General features: G+C 36.2%; 1 protein-coding gene across 7 annotated transcripts in view; it reads left to right on the plus strand.

The window, feature by feature from the left end:
* The window catches only part of TTLL7 (tubulin tyrosine ligase like 7), a 151,550-nt gene that overhangs the window by 109,732 nt on the left and 22,367 nt on the right, over positions 1 to 19,451 (plus strand). For 6 of the 7 annotated variants that reach the window (XM_027536732.1, XM_027536733.1, XM_027536730.1 and 3 more), the window contains 3 exons: positions 859 to 993; positions 2,926 to 3,006; positions 14,014 to 14,174. In XM_027536732.1, the coding sequence (XP_027392533.1) occupies positions 859 to 993; positions 2,926 to 3,006; positions 14,014 to 14,174 (377 nt within the window). The remainder of the gene's footprint in view (positions 1 to 858; positions 994 to 2,925; positions 3,007 to 14,013; positions 14,175 to 19,451) is intronic. The other variant, XM_027536734.1, reaches the window with a different exon arrangement.

Below are 19,451 nucleotides of genomic sequence, written 5' to 3' on the forward strand. Positions count from 1 at the left end.
CTTGAGGACGAACACTGAGAATATATTTATTTTCCATTTGCTCATGGAGTAGGGTAATTTTGCATTGATTGTACAGTGTGTCTGAATTTGGGGAATTTTGTTTTATGGAAAATTTTCCTTAATGGGACTATTGATAAATAAGTTAAAAAACTAACTATTGGTAAATTATCTTTAGAGCACTGAAATATGCAATTTTTAATAACATTTTCTGTATATTAAATTAGCATATAGAATTATATATATACATATATATAATATTTCCTCCTTTAGCATAAATCTTAGAGATTCAGTATTGAGGAAGTCAGTGAACTTTTTTGCAACCAAGTTTTCTAGTAAATGCTCAAATATTGGGTTGACCAACAAGTTCAATCAGGTGTAAAACCCAGATGAACTTGTTGGCCAACTCAGCAGATACCTCCATGTACCTTCACATAGACCAATGACTTATTTAGTTTGTTTATTTAATGTGGATGTTGCTTCCAAAGGAAAGAATATGAAAAGTATAAGTGAATGAATTTCACTTGGTAACAAGTTTCTTTCTTTTTTTTTGCTAATCAAGAATTGCCTGAGATATATGTAGAAAATGAAAATTTTTAAACACTCATGTTTTTGTTTGGGTATTTTGAACTACATAAAATGCAACTGTGTGGAAGCATGAAAGACATTCTTGGGGAATCATATCCATTTAATCCTAAGATTTTAATGCTAAGAAGAAATGCAAAAACATTATTTTCTTCCTTTTTCATCGTTATGTTTTCAATTGAAAATGCATCGTTTTTACCTAGACATATCTTTTAGATTATAGTGACACAGTGAAATAAGACCCCCTCCAAATATCTGTATTCTTTCAAATTTAAGAGTGAGTCTTTGCGGAAACTGAGACCAAAAGAACAAGAAGATGATCTAACAAGTCAGACCTTATTTGTTCTCAAGGATATGAAGATCCGGTTTCCAGGAAAATCAGATGCAGAATCATTAATTCTGATAGAAGATGTGAGTATTTGATGTATATAAAATTCCAAGGAGCTCATACATTTTTATTCTTCTTCCTAAAATATTAAAATTTGTTTCCTGATGTCATTATCTCCAGTGACATAGTAAACTTAAATGACCTCCACAAGTTTTAGAAGATACAGGGGTTATTTGAATTATTATGATTCATGAACAATTAGATCACATTTATAATCAGCAATGCAAAATATCTTTTAGTGTATAGTCCTATTTTAATGATGCTTCATCAAGTTGAAAATAATTAGTGTTAAATAGTTATTTGTTCCGAATGATTAAAGACACATCAAGTTAAGCTTGCTTCTATAAAGAGTTTGAAAGATTTAATATGGAATGAGATAATAAGGGAAAAAGTGGGCCATGGGCATGAAGTAAATGTTTGAATATGATACCTTGAATGGTATTAGTCGAATTTTGAAATGGCTTACGTGGTGTGTGTTTTCTTGTTACATATGCATTTGCGCCACCCAGTGGAATGTTCTAAAATGGCAGAGTCCTAAAATTCACATTAAAGTTGGTAACTTACTCCTGATTTAGAAAGAAGGTCCAAGATAGTAAAATATTCGAGTGAAATAGCATTTCTTCACCCAAAGTTCTATTGATATTTCTTCATTGAAACATCCTTTCAAATTGTCATTCTTAGATAATTTCTCAGTAATAGAATGTTGTTTTCTGGTTTCTGGGGTTTTTTTTTTTTTTCGTTTTGTTTTTCACCCGGAGAAGGCACCATCTAGTGGCCAGTCGTAGGATAGAAACCACAGCCATGCAGTTGGCTTTTTTTTCACTTTTTAGCAGTACTTTACCTGGTGGGCTACAATCCATGGGGTCGCAGAGTCGTACACGACTGAGCGACTTCTGTGTGTGTGTGTGTGTGTGTGTGTGTGTGTGTGTAGACCTATGAGTCGGACATGACTGAAGCGACTTAGCAGCAGCAGCAGCAGCAGCAGCAGCAGACCTATCTAAAGCATTGTCTAGAAACAAAACAACCGAAAACAATAATAAAAAAGACTTTTGTAGTTAAAAATCAATAATGGCAATTTGTATTTTGCAATCATAACATAGTTATAACCAAAACCTCCAAATATTATGCTTTGTGTTTGTTATATATATATTTTAAAAAGTGAAAATGGTATCTTGTTCACAAATGAGATGCTATTTGTTACATCAAGGGAGAAGGAAGAAGAATGAACATTAGTTGTAAAGCATTATGCCAGATATATTTCTATTGACATTGTTATCTTATTCAACAGAGTAGAGGTTGTGTTTTTGCACCAGACATTTTGTTTATATTTCTTAAGATGTAAGTTGTATACTACATTTTTCAGTCAGGTGGATGAAAAATTAGATAATCTGAGGGTAAAACTAATGTTTGTGGATAACTGTGGTTGTTCTGTAAAGAACATGTGTATAGGCTTATATAATTGATATATTAGACATTAGATTAGTTACAACATGTTTACTTATGCAGCAACTATTTTAATCTATTTGTTATAGTGTATATAACTAGAATATATATTCAGATATTTTGCATATTTGCACCAAAAAATAAAAGGGGATAATAGAATCCTAATTATATATAGGCTATTTTCTAATGTGCTATTCAATATTTTGTTATAATGAATGATGCTATAAATACAGTTCTTGGAATTAAAAAGAAAAACCTATAGTTTTGGCTTCTTCCCAGTCCTTATATTTCTGAAGACATTTGAGTTTCATTAATTAAAGATTGTTTGCTTTTTACAGCAAGAAGAGAAAAACTTTAAATTCAGATGGCTTCTTTACCTTATGTTAAAAAAATCTTTGCATTCTTTTTTTTTTTTAATGAAAGTAGGCATCCTTTATTTCAAATAGTATTATGGTGTTTTCATTTCACAAATTAACTACATTAAATTTCTTAATATGTCTTCCCTCAAACAGATCATTGATAACTGGAAGTATCATAAAACAAAAGTGGCTTCATATTGGCTCATAAAATTGGATTCTGTAAAACAACGAAAAGTGAGTAATGAATACCCCCAAACAGGTTTTTGCTCTTTTGGATTATGTATTAACCTAGGATCATTAAACCACATTCATAACCAAACTGTACACATGCTCATTTGTTTCCTAGTTTCCTTTACAAACATTTGTTATCTACTATGTTTCAGGTGCTATTTTAGGTTCTGAGAATAAACAAGTGGATTAAAAAAATACTATTGTCTCATAGAATTGTATTCTAGTTAAGGTGTTTGATAATAAATCAATATATAACAGAATGTATGGTGGTATTAAGTACTGTGGAGGAAAATAAATCAGGATTAAAAATTGAGAGAAGATGACCTAAATGAAATGAGAAAAATATTATGTAGACATCTAGCTACATTGCATTAGACAGAGGGAAGAACAGATACAGAGGCCTGGGGTATAAGTTAGCCTGATCTGTCCATGAGACATAGGGGACACCATTTATTTCCTGATTGACAGGATGGTTGGTTTGTGCTGGTCAAGAGTGTGTGATGTGTTGGTGACAGTTGAAGTTGAATAGATAAGCAGGATCAGATCACAGCTTTACAGGCTGTGGAAATACTTTGGGTTTTATTCCAAGTGATGGAACACCATCAGAAATTTTTGAGCAGAGGAGTTACATAGTATGGTTTCTAATTTAGAAGGATCATGAGAGCTACTTGTGAAGAACAGAATAAGGGTAAATGGAAAATGGCAGAACAGAAGTAGAGACTAGGTACTCTATGGTTTTTAGAGTAACTGAGCTGAGAACTAATGGTTGTTTAAGCTAGCTAAGCTAAGTCACTTCAGTCGTGTCCGACTCTGTGCGACCCCATAGACGGCAGCCCACCAGGCTCCCCCGTCCCTGGGATTCTCCAGGCAAGAACACTGGAGTGGGTTGCCAATTTCCTTCTCCAATGCGTGAAAGTGAAAAGTGAAAGTGAAATCGCTCAGTCCTGTCCGACTCTTTGCAACCCCATGGACGGCAGCCTACCAGGTTCCTCCACCCATGGGATTTTCCAGGCAAGAGTACTGGAGTGGGGTGCCATTGCTTAGCTAGGTTGATAACTGAATTGAGTGTACACTGGAGAAAGAAAAGGGCTTTATTTTCCCTGTTGTTTTGTTTTGCTTTGGTTTTGAACATACTAAAGTTGATACACTGATTAGACATCTAATGCAGATGTTGAATGTGTCATTGTATATATGAGTTCAGAGCTAAGGCTGTATATGGAGATACAAAACTTAAGAGTCACTATTAGAAAAGGCAGAGGAACCAGAGATCACATTGACAACATCCATTGGATCATCGGAAAAATAAGAGAGTTCCAGAAAAACATCTACTTCTGCTTTATTGACTATGCCAAAGCCTTTGACTGTGTGTAGATCACAACAAACTGGAAAATTCTTCAAGAGATGGGAATACCAGACTACCTGACCTGCCTCCTGATAAATCTGTATACAGGTCAAGAAGCAACAGTTAGAACTGGACATTGAACAACAGACTGGTTCCAAATAGGAAAAGGAGTACGTCAAGGCTGTATATTGTCACCCTGCTTATTTAACTTATATGCAGAGTACATCATGAGAAATGCTGGACTGGAAGAAACACAAGCTGGAATCAAGATTGCCGGGAGAAATATCAATAACCTCAGATATGCAGATGACACCACCCTTATGGCAGAAAGTGAAGAGGAACTCAAAAGCCTCTTGATGAAAGTGAAAGTAGAGAGTGAAAAAGTTGGCTTAAAGCTCAAGATTCAGAAAACGAAGATCATGGCATCCGGTCCCATCACTTCATGGGAAATAGATGGGGAAACAGTGGAAACAGTGTCAGACTTTATTATTTTGGGCTCCAAAATCACTGCAGATGGTGACTGCAGCCATGAAATTAAAAGACGCTTACTCCTTGGAAGGAAAGTTATGACCAACCTAGATAGCATATTCAAAAGCAGAGACATTACTTTGCCAACAAAGGTTCATCTAGTCAAGGCTATGGTTTTTCCTGTGGTCATGTATGAATGTGAGAGTTGGACTGTGAAGAAGGCTGAGTGCCGAAGAATTGATGCTTTTGAAGTGTGGTGTTGGAGAAGACTCTTGAGAGTCCCTTGGACTGCAAGGAGATCCAACCAGTCCATTCTGAAGGAGACCAGCCCTGGGATTTCTTTGGAAGGAATGATGCTAAAGCTGAAACTCCAGTACTTTGGCCACCTCATGCAAAGAGTTGACTCATTGGAAAAGACTGATGCTGGGAGGGATTGGGGGCAGGAGGAGAAGGGGACGACAGAGGATGAGATGGCTGGATGGCATCACTGACTCAATGGACGTGAGTTTGAGTGAACTCCGGGAGTTGGTGATGGACAGGGAGGCCTGGCGTGCTGCAATTCATGGGGTTGCAAAGAGTCAGACACGACTGAGTGACCAATCTGATCTGATCTGTGCTATTTTAGTAGCTATAGTGAAGCTGTTGTATCCCTAAGTAATGCAAGCTATCACTTCCCCTTTCTGAAATGTATTGCTAATAAGGTGAAAGTTGACACTAATCAAATGATGACTTTGAAATTAGGTATTTTCCTCTGAGTAAACTGAAACCAGAATTAAGCATTAACTCATTCAACAAAGGACAACTTAGTGTCCTGTCACGTGCCAAGTGCTGTTCAGGAGAGTGTAGCACAGCTGGTAGCAGAGGTAGATTGAAAACATTCTGTAAGCCCAGAATTCCTGTTCTCCAAGTCACTGACTGTACGTAGCCTTGATTCATTAAAAAAGGAACCTCTTATTGGAATGCTGAATCTTTTTGTAAGTACAATGTATTTCTTCTAACCTAGATGATAGATAAGTAAGTTGGTAATTAAAACAGATAGCCCAGAAACATATTAAAATATTCATAAAATATTAATACCTGGTAAATATGACATTTCAAATCGATGGAGTAAAGATAAATTTTCCCATAAATGATACTAAAACAATCAATGATTTGTAAGAAAATTAAGTTGGAGCATTATCTCTCACCCTATGCAACAATAAATTCTAGAAATTGCTATTGTTTTTTTACATGTGATATGATTATACAGAGTGATCAAATGATGTATGTTTCTGATAGTAGTACTATTTATGAATTAGGTGAAACTATTTTGTATTTTAAGGGTGTCATGCTCAATTGTGTTTATAAATTTCAAGTAAAAATATTTGACAACAAGAAAGCCAGTGTAATAATAATAAATTGCAAACTGTATTGAAAAAAATTTAAAAGCTTTTACATGTTGATATTAGACTAAAGGGATCTGAAAATTTGTCTGTTGGGTTGTAACATGCTAACCATTCATTGGACTATCTGTCTGATACATGTGCTATTGCTTAAGAAACTGCATCAAAGAAAAATAAAAAGAAACCTAGAAATGTGGATCAACTTTGGAATGTAGAATTGTTGTTGTTCAGTCGCTAAGTCATATTTGACTCGTTGTGACCTCATGGACGGGAGCGCATCTGGTTCCTCTATCCTCCACTATCTCCTGGAGTTTCCTCAAATCCATATCCATTGAGTTGGTGATGCTATCTAACCATCTCATCCTCTGGCACCCACTTCTCCTTTTGCCTTCAATCTTTCCCAACATCAGGGTCTTTTCCAGTCAGTTCTATGCATCAGGTGGCCAAAGTATTGGTGCTTCAGCTTCAGCATCAGTCCTTCCTATGAATATTCAGGCTTGATGTCCTTTAGGATTGACTGGTTTGATCTCCTTGCAGTCCAAGGGACTCTTGAGTCTTTTACAGCACTGAAAGCATCAATTCATTGGCACTCAACCTTTCTTTATGGTCCAACTCTTATGTCTGTACCTGATTACTGGAAAAAACCATAGCTTTGACTGTATGGACCTTTGTCAGCAAAATCATGCCTCTACTTTTTAATATGCTGTCTAGATTTGTCATATTTTTCTTTCCAAAGAGCAAGCATCTTTTAATATCATGGCTGCAGTCACTGTCCACAGTGTATTTTGAGCCCAAGTAGAATTAGGTATTATTAAAAGTTACCCACTTAGAGGACCAAGAACGTAACTAATTTAACATCTAGATGTGCATTAATCAGAACTATCTTTCTTTGGACTATGAGTATAGTCAATAATTATTGGATGGCTATATCAGTTCAGTCCCCTGGAAAGCAGACATATGACAGAGTTAGAAGTGAAAGAAATTTCTGAGGAAAGACATACAAGAAAGATAAAGGTGGAGAGAGTTTGAGCAGGCAGGAAGAGCCTTCTGACTGGAGCTGGTCTGACACCAGTGAATGGAAAACAGGAGGACTGGGGAGGAAGAAGTTCAGACTAGAGAAGTTCTGAGTAAGACCTGTCAGGCTGATTGGGAGCCCAGAACACAAGTTGCTTGTGAGAGCGATCACACTGGGCAGAAATAGCTTCCCTCTGGTATCCCAGCCATGCTCAACCTTGGCCAAGAGCAGTCTGGGGAGTACCTAAACTTGGCCTGAAGTTGTAAAATCATTGATCCTCAATGGGGATGCTGTCAGCTAACTGCACTCTTAGAGATTAGTTGATTCAAATGGCATATCTCCAAGGCTGCCACAATGGTTGTGTGTGATAAAATTTAGTGTGACAAACATTTATTGGTTGCCAACTTTGTACAAGAACTATACTGGGCACTGTTGGGGATTTTGAGAGTTGTTCATTCATTCATTCATTTATTTGCTCATCAAAGCATGTACTTAACAATATTAATTGAGAGACTACAATGTCCCAAGCACAGTTCTAAATGTGGAATGCACAAGACTCATTTAAATCTCTTAATTTCATTAGAAACCATTGTTGAAATATGTATTTTACTTTTTCCATTCTAGTATCAAAGCTTTTGCTACTTGCTCATTAGAATGTTGTGAAACTCTCAGATTAGAATGCGACACACACATAAACGCTTCCACATATCTTATTTAAAAACTTCCTTGATGGGTGTAAAATTTAAAGGTCAATGATGTGGGACTAAACTACTGAAAATAATCCTCACTAGGTGAAAATTGAATCAGCTAATCTTACTTAATGTCATGTTGTGGTAACTTCACACTAGCATAATTTAGCCTTCTCCCAAGAATGCAGTTGTAAGGAATATACCTGAAGTATGAAAATATTACCGTGATGTTGGGTGGTGAAGAATGCCATATTTTCTGAAGAGCTTTTTTCTCTGATATCAAGTAGTGGTAAAAAGGTTGTATTATACTTACATTTATTTTAGGATTCTAAGAAATCCTTGTTTATCAAGTATTTCTTCTCTAAATAACAGTTTTAAAAATACCTACAGTAGCTGCTTCTGCATGGATTTTGATGTTCTTTTTTTTTTTAATTTTATTTTATTTAGCTTTACAATATTGTATTGGTTTTGCCATATATCGAAATGAATCTGCCACAGGTATACATGTGTTCCCTATCCTGAACCCTCCTCCCTCCTCCCTCCCCATACCATCCCTCTGATGTTCTTATTTTCTACCTCTTTTTCACTTGCGCTGACACAGATGCTGTACAGGCCGTTCATTTTGCATCAGCAAAGATGCCTTTACCCTATAGCCTTGGCTGCTGCATGCATCATTAGTGCAGCATGTAGTGATTTTAATGCTATTTCTAAACCTCCCTCACCTCGTGCCATTATTTTAATTTAGGACCAACTGTTCAGCCATATGGAGCAGTTTGTCATTCAACATCTGTATGTACTTGCAAAATATGAATTTGTCTGTGTGCTTTATGCTTTCAAATGTGCTATATTTCATATGGAAAAGACATATCTTTTCATTTTATTAATGCTTTCATTGACTGAATCTCCCATTTATTTTTTCCCTTGGAGAGCTTAATGTTGGATCATGATGCTTTTAAAAGTCACAATGTCAGTAAGTGGATACCCATATTCTACAAGTTAGCCTCACTTGAGTCCACAGATAAACACAAAGGGCACCTTGCTGACCACTTGTTTTTGTGTTTCACAAATTATTCATCTTCCATCCATTTGCTTTTAACACCAAAGCACCCAGAAAATCAAATAGCATTGCAAATAGTACTGACACTAATTTGCCTCATTCCAGTCTGATTTCTTGCCTGTTTTCTGCCTTCCTAAAAGTATTCAGTTGGTGTTTTACTAGAGGTGCAGGCATTGTCTCCCCATCTGTGTGGCCTTTTAAGCAAACTGGTCCCTGATGGATTCCATGGCTCTGCTGGAGGGCATGCCTGCGTAGCCTTGTATGTACACAGTGACTCCACCCATCTTCTCAAGTATTGCTTGACTGAAGGTGAATCTGAATCTAAGCAGAGACAATTTGGTTATCTTCTGATTTTGCTGTTGTCCCCTGGACAGATCAAATTAATTCTGAAGTATTGCTGGGTAGTGGTTAAGAACAAGGGTCCAGCTACAATGCTATCCGTTACCTAATTGTGTGATCTTGGGTAAGTTCCTTATCTTTTCTATGCCTGAATTTTCTCACCTATAAAATGAGATCCAAACATTTTCAAAACTAAAACATTTTTCAAAACTATTAGGCAGCAAAATCTAACACACCTGAACTCTTTCAGTGACAATGGCATGACAGGAAGTTATTTTTGTCTGTCTCTTCCTTTGAGTATTCACATGTTTTCCTATAGAAATATAATGTTTATGATTGTGGAATCTAGCCTCAAGATTTTTGGAAAGAAATTATGGACAATTCATATCTATCTCAATGTTTTTATCTTGAGTATTAAATGAATTGCTGTCTGTAAAAGTGATTGGAACAGTGCTTTGTCCATTGTAAGCCCTCAATAAGTGTTAGCTCTGATTTTTACCTTGTTGACATAGGTTTCAATTCCTTGCAAGGAGCATTTTCACTAAAACAAATACCTACTAAGTGCTAGGCCTGTCTTGGGCCTTGAGGACCTGGTAGGTATAATTCTTCTTTTTATGTAGCTGACAATCTCCATTAACTACACAGGAAATTAAAATAAAGTGAGATAATTATTAATAGTAGAATTGGGCATTAAGGGATCATAAGGTATGTAGTGACAGGTAAAGGTCTCCCTGAGTCGGACACGACTGAGTGACTTCACTTTCACTTTTCACTTTCATGCATTGGAGAAGGAAATGGCAACTCACTCCAGTGTTCATGCCTGGAGAATCCCAGGGATGGGGCAGCCTGGTAGGCTGCCATCTATGGGGTCGCACAGAGTCGGACACGACTGAAGCTACTTAGCAGCAGCAGCAAAGGTCTCCCTGAAGAAGTGATGTTTGAGGTAAAACATGGAAATTCACCAGGTGAACACGGGCAGTGGAGAGTCTATATGAAGACTCAGAGGAAAGATGAAGAGTTTGGGCTCCTGATCCCTTGATTTTTATTCTCTTATGGTTTCCAAATTACAGGTCTCTCTAAACCACTCCTTTCTCCAGGACCAGAGCTTGAAATTGAAAGGCAAAGGAAGCAAAAGAATCTTTCCAGTAGGCACTCTGGCAAAGAAGAAAGAAATTTGTGGGTTGCCCAGACCATGCTAGTTCCACAGTCAGGAAAATCACCCCTCAGGCAGTGATGTTTGCTGGCATGCAAGAGACCTGAAGGTCTATCCATCTTCGTGTTGGAGGAAACATTAGGAGTGGAGCAGCTGCATTCCCCACCCCTAACTCTCTGACCACTTTCTGAAGTTGCTGCTTTTAGCCATGTGTTTTGGCTTCCCAGGTGGTTCAGTGATAAAGAATCCACCTGCCAACGCAGGAGATGCGGGTTTGATTCCTGGGTCAGGAAGATCCCCTGGAGAAGGAAATGGCAACCCGTTCCAGTATTCTTGCCTGGGAAATCCCATGGACCGAAGAGCCTGGTGAGCTATAGTCCGTGGGGTCACAAAAGAATTGAAGACTTATTAACTAAAACAACAAATAATAACAGCAAGGCTAGTATATTAGGCCATCATGCTTTAAAATTCCATCAAAATTAAGAATAAAACATAAACAGAGTGGTGGCCAAGAGAGTCTCCTCTAAGTGATGTACTAGTGCAGTACTTGGCACGGAGCAAGCAGCCTGTACGTGTGATTCACCCTCCTCTTTGGCTCTTATGCATCATATGCATTTCACTGTGCACATATTCAGAAAGAAATGAATAACCTATCATCTCAAATGCTATGTCACTTTGTGTGCGTGGGTGTTTAGCTGCTTCAGTCGTGTCCAACTCTTTGTGACCCCATAGACCACAGCCTGCCAGGCTCCTCTGTCCATGGAATTTTCCTGGCAAGAATACTGGAGTGGGTTGCTTTGTCCTGCTCTAGCGGATCTTCTCCACCCAGGGATCAAACTTGCATTTCTTATCATTTCCTATGTCTCCTGCATTGCAGGCAGATTCTTTTACCACTGAGCTAGTGGGGAAGCCTTCTGTTACTTTAAAGTTGAATAATTAATAATAGAATACAAAATGAAGATAGTTAACATTTTTTAACACTTTAATTTCATTTATTATATAGAACTCATATTTATTCTTAAAACCAGTTTATGGATTATCTTTGCTACTTTTTAAAATTCTTCCTGCATTATGACTTTTGGGTAAATTATTACTCACTAATACATAGAAAGGAGGAAGAAAAATTGAGAAGAGCATTGATTAAAATTCACCATGTACTGCTAGTATTGATTCTTGTATCACATCAATCGTAAGTCCTGTTTTCCACATTAAAAATATAAGAGGTTAAACTATTAGCTCAACTGCAATTGTAAAAAAAAAAAAAGGTGTGAATTAATGTCTGATGTGCATATTTTATCAGTATTATTGTGAATAATTCATATTAAAAATTTAAAATCCCTCTTCATAATTAAGGTTTCATTATCTGTAATAACAAGGTTTTCTGGGACAGTTTTTTTCACAAGCTGCTTTATTACAGATGGCATTATCTTTCCTCATTCTTCTCCCCTTCAACCCACACACCCCTGATCCTTTCTCAGTTTACATACTGTTCCCACTTCACAGAAAGAAGCTGGAGCAGGAAGGGACGGCACCGTGGTGCTTACACAACTAATGTGAGAAGCTGTAGTTGATATTCTTCTATAAATAAAATGTTATTTGGAGATATTTTTTCCTGAATTGATTTTTAAACATATGTTGATTCTAAATTTGCCTTCATCAGAGAGAACTAATATCACTTCTTTAAATATGGCTGTTTTAAAGAGAAACAAATTAAATTCTTCTATCTGCTTCCAATTCTCTTATACATTTGTGCCTATGGAAAAAAAATCGTATCTTCTATCAGCCTTTATGTTTGAAAGTTGTTCTTTTTTCATCTTTTACTGTCATATTTACAGTCAGTTCCTTATATGAGATGAATAAAATAAATGAAAAATTTACTTTGGTGGATTGAAATTAGGATACTATATTTGTGATATTTACCTTTTAAGAAAACATTTCATTGGAAATTTGTGAATTGAAAAAATATTAAATATGTCAAACTAGACAAAGTAGCTTTCTGGGATTTATACTTTTTTAGAATATCTATCTAGCAGCAGCAGGATTTTAGTTGCGTAGAATTAGATTAATCCTAGCCATTGTTTTGTGCTACTCTCTCATTACTGGTCCATATATGGCCTGCTTTTATTAAACAGTGTTCTTAAGTTACTGTACCATTTGTGAACCCAACACCCAAATTAAGGATTTTGGCAATGATTTTGGCAATCTATGATCTTATCAAATGACTCCCTTCCTATCCCCCTGGCTCTTCATGTCTCAGGTAGCCATTTTTTGGAATTCAGTATTCCTCAGTCCCCCCCACCCCCTTTTTAAAATATGATCTTATATCTATGTGTATTCCTCATAAGTATTTTAAAATTTTAACTATTTTACTTACATAAAAAGTTTCACCTTGTATGTATTGACTGGTATGTATTTTGTAAAAACTTAACCTATAATAATTAAGATGCTCTGTTATGTGCCCTTTTATTTTATTCAACTGCTGTATAAAAGTCTTAAGGGAATGAGCCTATGACTATTTATTTATTCACTTTCTCACTGATGGAGGGTTAGGTTTTCTTCAGGTGTCTACAATTGTGACCAGTTGTATGAACATTCTTGTACATGCTCTTGCTTTTAACCTATGGGAGATTTTCTCTTAGGAATAAACTTGCTGGGTCATAGGATATATGCATTTTCAACTTTAGGAGTTAATGCCCAGCTAATATTTTCCAGTTTGTACTCCTGCCAGTTTTGTTTGAGATACTATAGATCCATATTTCTCCAATACTTGGTATTGTCAGACTTTTAATTTTTGTCAATTAAATGGATAGAAAATGATATCTAATTATAGTCTCAATTTTTATTCTTTATGTTTATTGGGCATATTTTTCTTCTTTTGTGAATTATGTATTTTTGTCCATTTTTTTCTGTTAATTTGTTGGTGTGTATATTAACAATTGGTTAGGCATTCATTATATACTCCTGATACTATTATTTGGTTAGATGTATATGTTTTGAATGTATTTTCCTAGCTTGTAACTTGATCTTTTATTGCCTTTAAGATATCTTTTCATGTCCAGAGTTCTTAATTTTAGTATAATCAAAATCTGTTAATATTTTATATTCTATACTTTTTTGTTATTTAAGTAATCTTTTTCTAACCCATGATAAAAGATATTCACTAATACTTTCCACTAAGATATTTAATGGCTTATTTTTCAAACTTAAAGCCCTAATCACTGTAGAGTTGATTTTTGTGGATTGAGTAATGATTTCAGCTTCAGCTATTTTTTCAAGAATATTACTATTTAAAAAAATCTGTTGATTTACTTTAAATTTAACTTAAATTTAATTTTTAAATTTAATGTCTTCTTACTCCAATGGTCAGACTTACCACTTACGTCATATACCAAAGTTTCATAAATACTGGATCTGTTTCTGGACTTTTAATTCTGTGCTGTCTTTTAGTGAATAAGTGAGTCAGTACGTGTGTGTGTAGTCATATTTGAATTAAATATATTCATCTTTGAATTTTAGACACATACCTATACACCTAGATTTTTAAATATTTTGGTTTTTGCACTAGGTTTTGGACATAGTAAAAACAAGTGTCCGCACAGTTCTTCCACGTATCTGGAAGGTACCTGATGTTGAGGAAGTGAATTTGTATAGGATTTTCAACCGAGTTTTTAATCGCTTACTCTGGAGTCATGGCCAAGGTCTGTGGAACTGTTTTTGTGATTCAGGGTAAGTTTTAAGTTATTTTCTATTACTTTCATTTTTTTAAATCTTTTACTATTTAATTATAAAGATAGCCCAATCAAATGGCTGAATTTCTTTACTCTCTTAAAATGTGGTTTTGTAACTGCATATAAGTTTCAGTGCTTAACTATCATTTATAATATTTAAGCTGATGTAGATGAGATGATGGCTGTGAACACAATACCACCTAACTAATTTGAATTCAATGGAGAGAAAGTAGTCCCAATGAAAAAACTCAATTACATCAGTATCCTTATGGTTCTTCTGCTGTTTCCTTTATGTAACCATCTTCCAAAATCATGGCTACACTCCTGCTCCTTTCCAGACTTTCAGTCCTGTCAAAGCTGTTGTGACTCACTGTCATTTTGTCCTCAAGGTATCTAAAGCCAAGCATTCCATACTTCCCTTTTATTCGTAAATGGCTTCCCTTCTGGACTTCCCAAAATCCCATTATTACTCTCTCAGTCATACAGGTTTGGTATCTCAGGGGCATCCATGTCCTTTTTCTCCTTCATTGTCTTTTCAGCCATGGGCTAATCTTGTTAGTTTTTCTATCACATCCCCACTGTAGCTACTGTAGATTATTTTTCATTTTTCTTAACAGTTCTCAATTATTGAATTCAAGATTGTTCTTCATTGTTCCTAACAGTTATCTAGTATTTACTTGATAATTTAAATACTTTTGGAGATATAGTGCTGAATTTGATACAGTCCCTGACCTTAAGAGGCTTCTAGGGGTAGCTCAAACAGTAAAGAATCTGCCAGCAGTGCGGGAGATCTAGGTTCGATCTCTGGGTTGGGAAGATCCCCTGGAGAAGGAAATGGCAACCCACTCCAGTATTCTTGCCTGGAGAATCCCATGGACAGAGGAGCCTGATAGGCTACAGTGCATGGGGTCACAAAGAGTCGGACATGGCTGAGTCACTAACACTGCCCTCAAGAGACTTAAAAACGATAATAGCTAATGCTATACCACTTATTCGGAGAAGGCAATGGCACCCCACTCCAGTACTCTTGCCTGGAAAATCCCATGGACAGAGGAGCCCGGTAGGCTGCAGTCCATGGGGTCGTGAAGAGTCGGACACAACTGAGCGACTTCACTTTCACTTTTCACTTTCATGCCTTGGAGAAGGAAATGGCAACCCACTCCAGTGTTCTTGCCTGGAGAATCCCAGGGACAGGGGAGCCTGGTGGGCTGCCGTCTCTGGGGTCGCACAGAGTCGGACACGACTGAAGCGACTTAGCAGCAGCAGCAGCAGCCATGACCCTTAGTTGCTGACTATCTACAGAATTTCTCTTATCTTAAATCATAATTAGAGATTTTTCTTTCTGTTTGCTGATCCATTGGTTGGAATGTTGAACATGAATTTCAGCTTCTCTTCACAAATGGAAGACAGTGAGATAGTCAGCTATTGAAATGGGTGCTGGTGACTCTATTTTGGTCATTTACTTCGACTCCATTCAGAATCCTTTCTTCTTGTACCTGGAACAGTACTCTACTCACATTTCTCTGGTGGTGTCTATTACTACTGGTAATGATAATGAAAGTAAATAACATTTTTTGAAGGATTACTAAATGTCTGATACTGTGTTACATATTAAATATTTTTATAATTGCCACTATAATATTTTTAGTAAACTATTATTATTATTCTCATTGTATAGATGAAAAAAGTGAAGCATAAAGTATATAACGTGCCCAAATTTTCATAGTGAGCCTGCATTTAAACTCAGGTTGTGTGAGTCAAGAGTCCAGGTTCTTAACTCTCTGCTTTATTCACGCTTCTCAAAGCAGCATTACCAGTGGTTGCCAAGCTTGCTATGTTGCAAGCCCTGTAGCACTAGCCAAATCCTCAACCCATCAAACTGAGCAGATGGAGCAGGAATAGCTCTGCATCCGATTTGACCTCCTCTCTCTAACCATTTCTTAAAAACTTGGTGGTTTGTAGAGATGAGTTTTATACTAGATTTCATTTTATACCTTTACAAGTGACATTCCTTGGGTTCCTTAATTTAATGAAGTCAGATAATTCTGTGTGTGTGTGTTTGGTTGGCACTTTGAATCCAGGATAGCTCTACTTTTTCTTTGAATCATGTCCAGTCAATGTATACTTTAACCTTTGATCTAACAACCTAGCAGTCTAGGTAAAAAAATCTACTCTAAGCTTAGTTCTAAAGGAATGATTTTAATAAAAGGTGCAGCTTTCACAGTTAGGTATAAAACTCTTGGAAAAAATATAATCCAAATAACTCTGAACCACCTTGATTCCTGCCACTTCCTGTCTCAACTCCCAATAATAAATCAAAATGAATAAACCATTCCCTGTCTACATCTCAAAACATCAAATAATGTGGATGTTTGTCATTGGTTTCCTGACAATTGGCCCAGGGGTTTTGCTGATGCACTGAATAGAAAACATGCTCACCCTTTTCTTTTGCTCTTTCAGGCTGCTGAAGCCCATGCCCAGAGACTCTTAATCACATGCAGCCTGGGAGTGCTATTCAGAATGATGCTCCACATTCTGAATGTGTCCTCTCCAAGGGAATAGCTCTTGGAATTTTCATAAATAAAATTATCCACCACGTTTTACTGAGATAGGGCAAGCCTGGGTGCTATGGGACTTAAACTTGGGCCATAGAGCTCACAAGAGGTGTCCAAGGGAAGTAACATTGCAGCTTAGACTTGCAGGAGGAGGAAGAAGAGGAAACGGGCCTATGGGAGAAGGAATGTATTATTTGGAAAAACCCCATCTTCACTCAAAATCCTGGTGTGTAAACCTTAGAGAAAAGAATCTAGACTGTTTAGCCAAAGACATTTTCTTATGGAAATTCATCATAGAAATGCTTTCTATTTTTATTTGTTTTATTTTTTAACAATCTTGGGGGAAGAAATTGTAAGGAATATTCTAAGGCAAGGGTCTGCTTCTAGGCTGAATTATATGCCTATGTGAAAATGTATGCATATCATATATGCTACTTATTAATAAAATGATGTGACTCTTACTGTTCTCTGTCACTTTAGTTGGATGTTGTGTTGTTAGTACTTTTCAGCTCATTAATCTTTCTGAGCTGATATCCAGTTGGTGATGTCCAGTTTTTTGTTTTTGTTTTTGTTTTTACTTTCTTCTTTTTGCTACTTAACTTTGGGCTCCTCGATCATTCATTAGGGCTCCTACCAGAGGAAAAAGAAATAAATGTTTTTTTTTTAGATAGCTGCTTTATTAAATATTTTTCATGAAAAAGGTGGTGAAAATTATTGGATTATTGGATAATATGTGGCTTTTCAAGTTTCTGGATTTCATTAATGATTCCCCTTTGTTACCAGGAGGTTATTCAGTATTCTGTATCTTATTGTTATATTATTTTAACATGTCATTTGAAGTTGTTACTTTTAATATTTCTCTGAGGATTCAGGAGTGCCAGAGAGAACTTTTTAACCATTTAAATGTTCTTTCTGAATTCGTGGATTTTGGTCCTCCCATTTCCTTGGAATTTAGATTCAGAAAGCAGGCAGATAAGACCCTGAGTTCTTTGATAAAGGCATTAGTGTCATAAATTATTCTCCATCCTTTCACTTACTTCAAATTTTTTGTGTTAGTATTGAAAATTGAGATACTGTAGTGTTGTAGAGGGATTTCACATTACTCAGCTGTGCCAGGTGGCAGGGGACACAGTTCTTAAACACACGAAGAATAGGTTTCTTTTCTGCAGAGGGGTACCATTAGCCTAGTGCCAAGCAAAGCTAGTCCTGGTCATTTTCTTTTTCTTTATGAGTGACTCTGGCACTCTGACACTTAAATATGGATTAATAGTGTAGAATGTAGCCTTTGATCAGTGGTAGTGAACATACACAGCAAAATTCGGTAGAGAACCTTGTCATGTTTATTTTCAGTTTTTAAGAAACAATGACAGAATGAAAGGCCAAAGCTGCCCATATTATAACTCACATATTACTCAGAATGTTATGTCAAATTAAGGTGTTATATTGATAAAAGAAGCTCATTTGTCTTTCTTCAATTTTGTTTGTTCTTTTCTTACTTCAAGTCAGGAAAACAAAAATTACCATGATGTAAGTGATCTGATAGTGAATCTAATCAAATGGCTCCAAAGTATTAAAATAGAAATATATTCTTATTCAGAAGAGAGGGTGGTGATGGAGGTAGGCTTTTATGGAAATAACTAGAACCCCAGAGAAGAGAATGTAAAAGTGCTCAGTCAAAAATCACAACATTTTCTTTGTGTATTTACATTCAGATGAAACTGTAATTTCTCTGAACCCAGTCATGTAAGACTTGCTAGGCCAAGACATAAACAAATTCCCTTATTAATTGGCATTCTCCAATATTTTTCTTGATCACATAAAGTAAATTGGTGACATATATGTGTATATATATACAAATATAGATATATAGACATGTATGTCATATCTAGTTTTTCTTACATTTAGTAATAAAATAAAAATTTAGGGTTAAATTAACTAACATATTACTGTTTCTTGAATGAAAATAACCTTTAATCCCTTTTAAATAATAAAAACTCTATTATATAATTAGCCCTGAACATCTCAGAACATAGAAGAAAGTTTATTTCTTTCAGTCTACTTATTTGAATCTTATTCCCTTTAAGAAAATATGTCATTCACTGATGACATGCTGTCTTTTTGGGACCATGTTTCTCCTGAAAAAATAAACAATAGACTTTCTACTAAAAAATACCTTTATGAGTTCCTACAGCATTTTTAAAAAATTCCAAAGATATCAAATATCCACAGAAGATTGAAAATGGAGTCTTTGAATTTCCCATTGGGAAATGCAGTTCTTCAGAAAAATATTTTTCTTAATATATTTTTTCTTTCTTAAAATCTAGTCTTTTCTTTCTCTGAGGATTAAGTGAATTGGTTTATGTAAAATGAGACTTGGACCATTACCAAGTCTCAAAGCAAACTTTCCCCTTGAAGCTTGAAAGGAGTTTCAGTTACACTAAGGAAATCAGTCTCTCTCTCTCTTTCCCGATGCTGGGGGGGTAGTAACATGTTTTCTCATTTGGGTCATAACAGTCAACTTAGGAATTGTGAACAAATATATATGTGTACACACACACACACCCACACGCACACACACACACACGCACACACACGCACACATGCACACACACACACGTGCGCTCACTCACGTTTACCAAGGCACTGTGTACTACCGTGTGCTGTGCGCTAAGCTGAGTGTGCTGAAGGACACTGCCTTTGGAACTGCGGCAGGGCAGCAC

This window comes from Bos indicus x Bos taurus, chromosome 3, assembly GCF_003369695.1.
Source record: "Bos indicus x Bos taurus breed Angus x Brahman F1 hybrid chromosome 3, Bos_hybrid_MaternalHap_v2.0, whole genome shotgun sequence".
Taxonomy (NCBI): domain Eukaryota; kingdom Metazoa; phylum Chordata; class Mammalia; order Artiodactyla; family Bovidae; genus Bos; species Bos indicus x Bos taurus.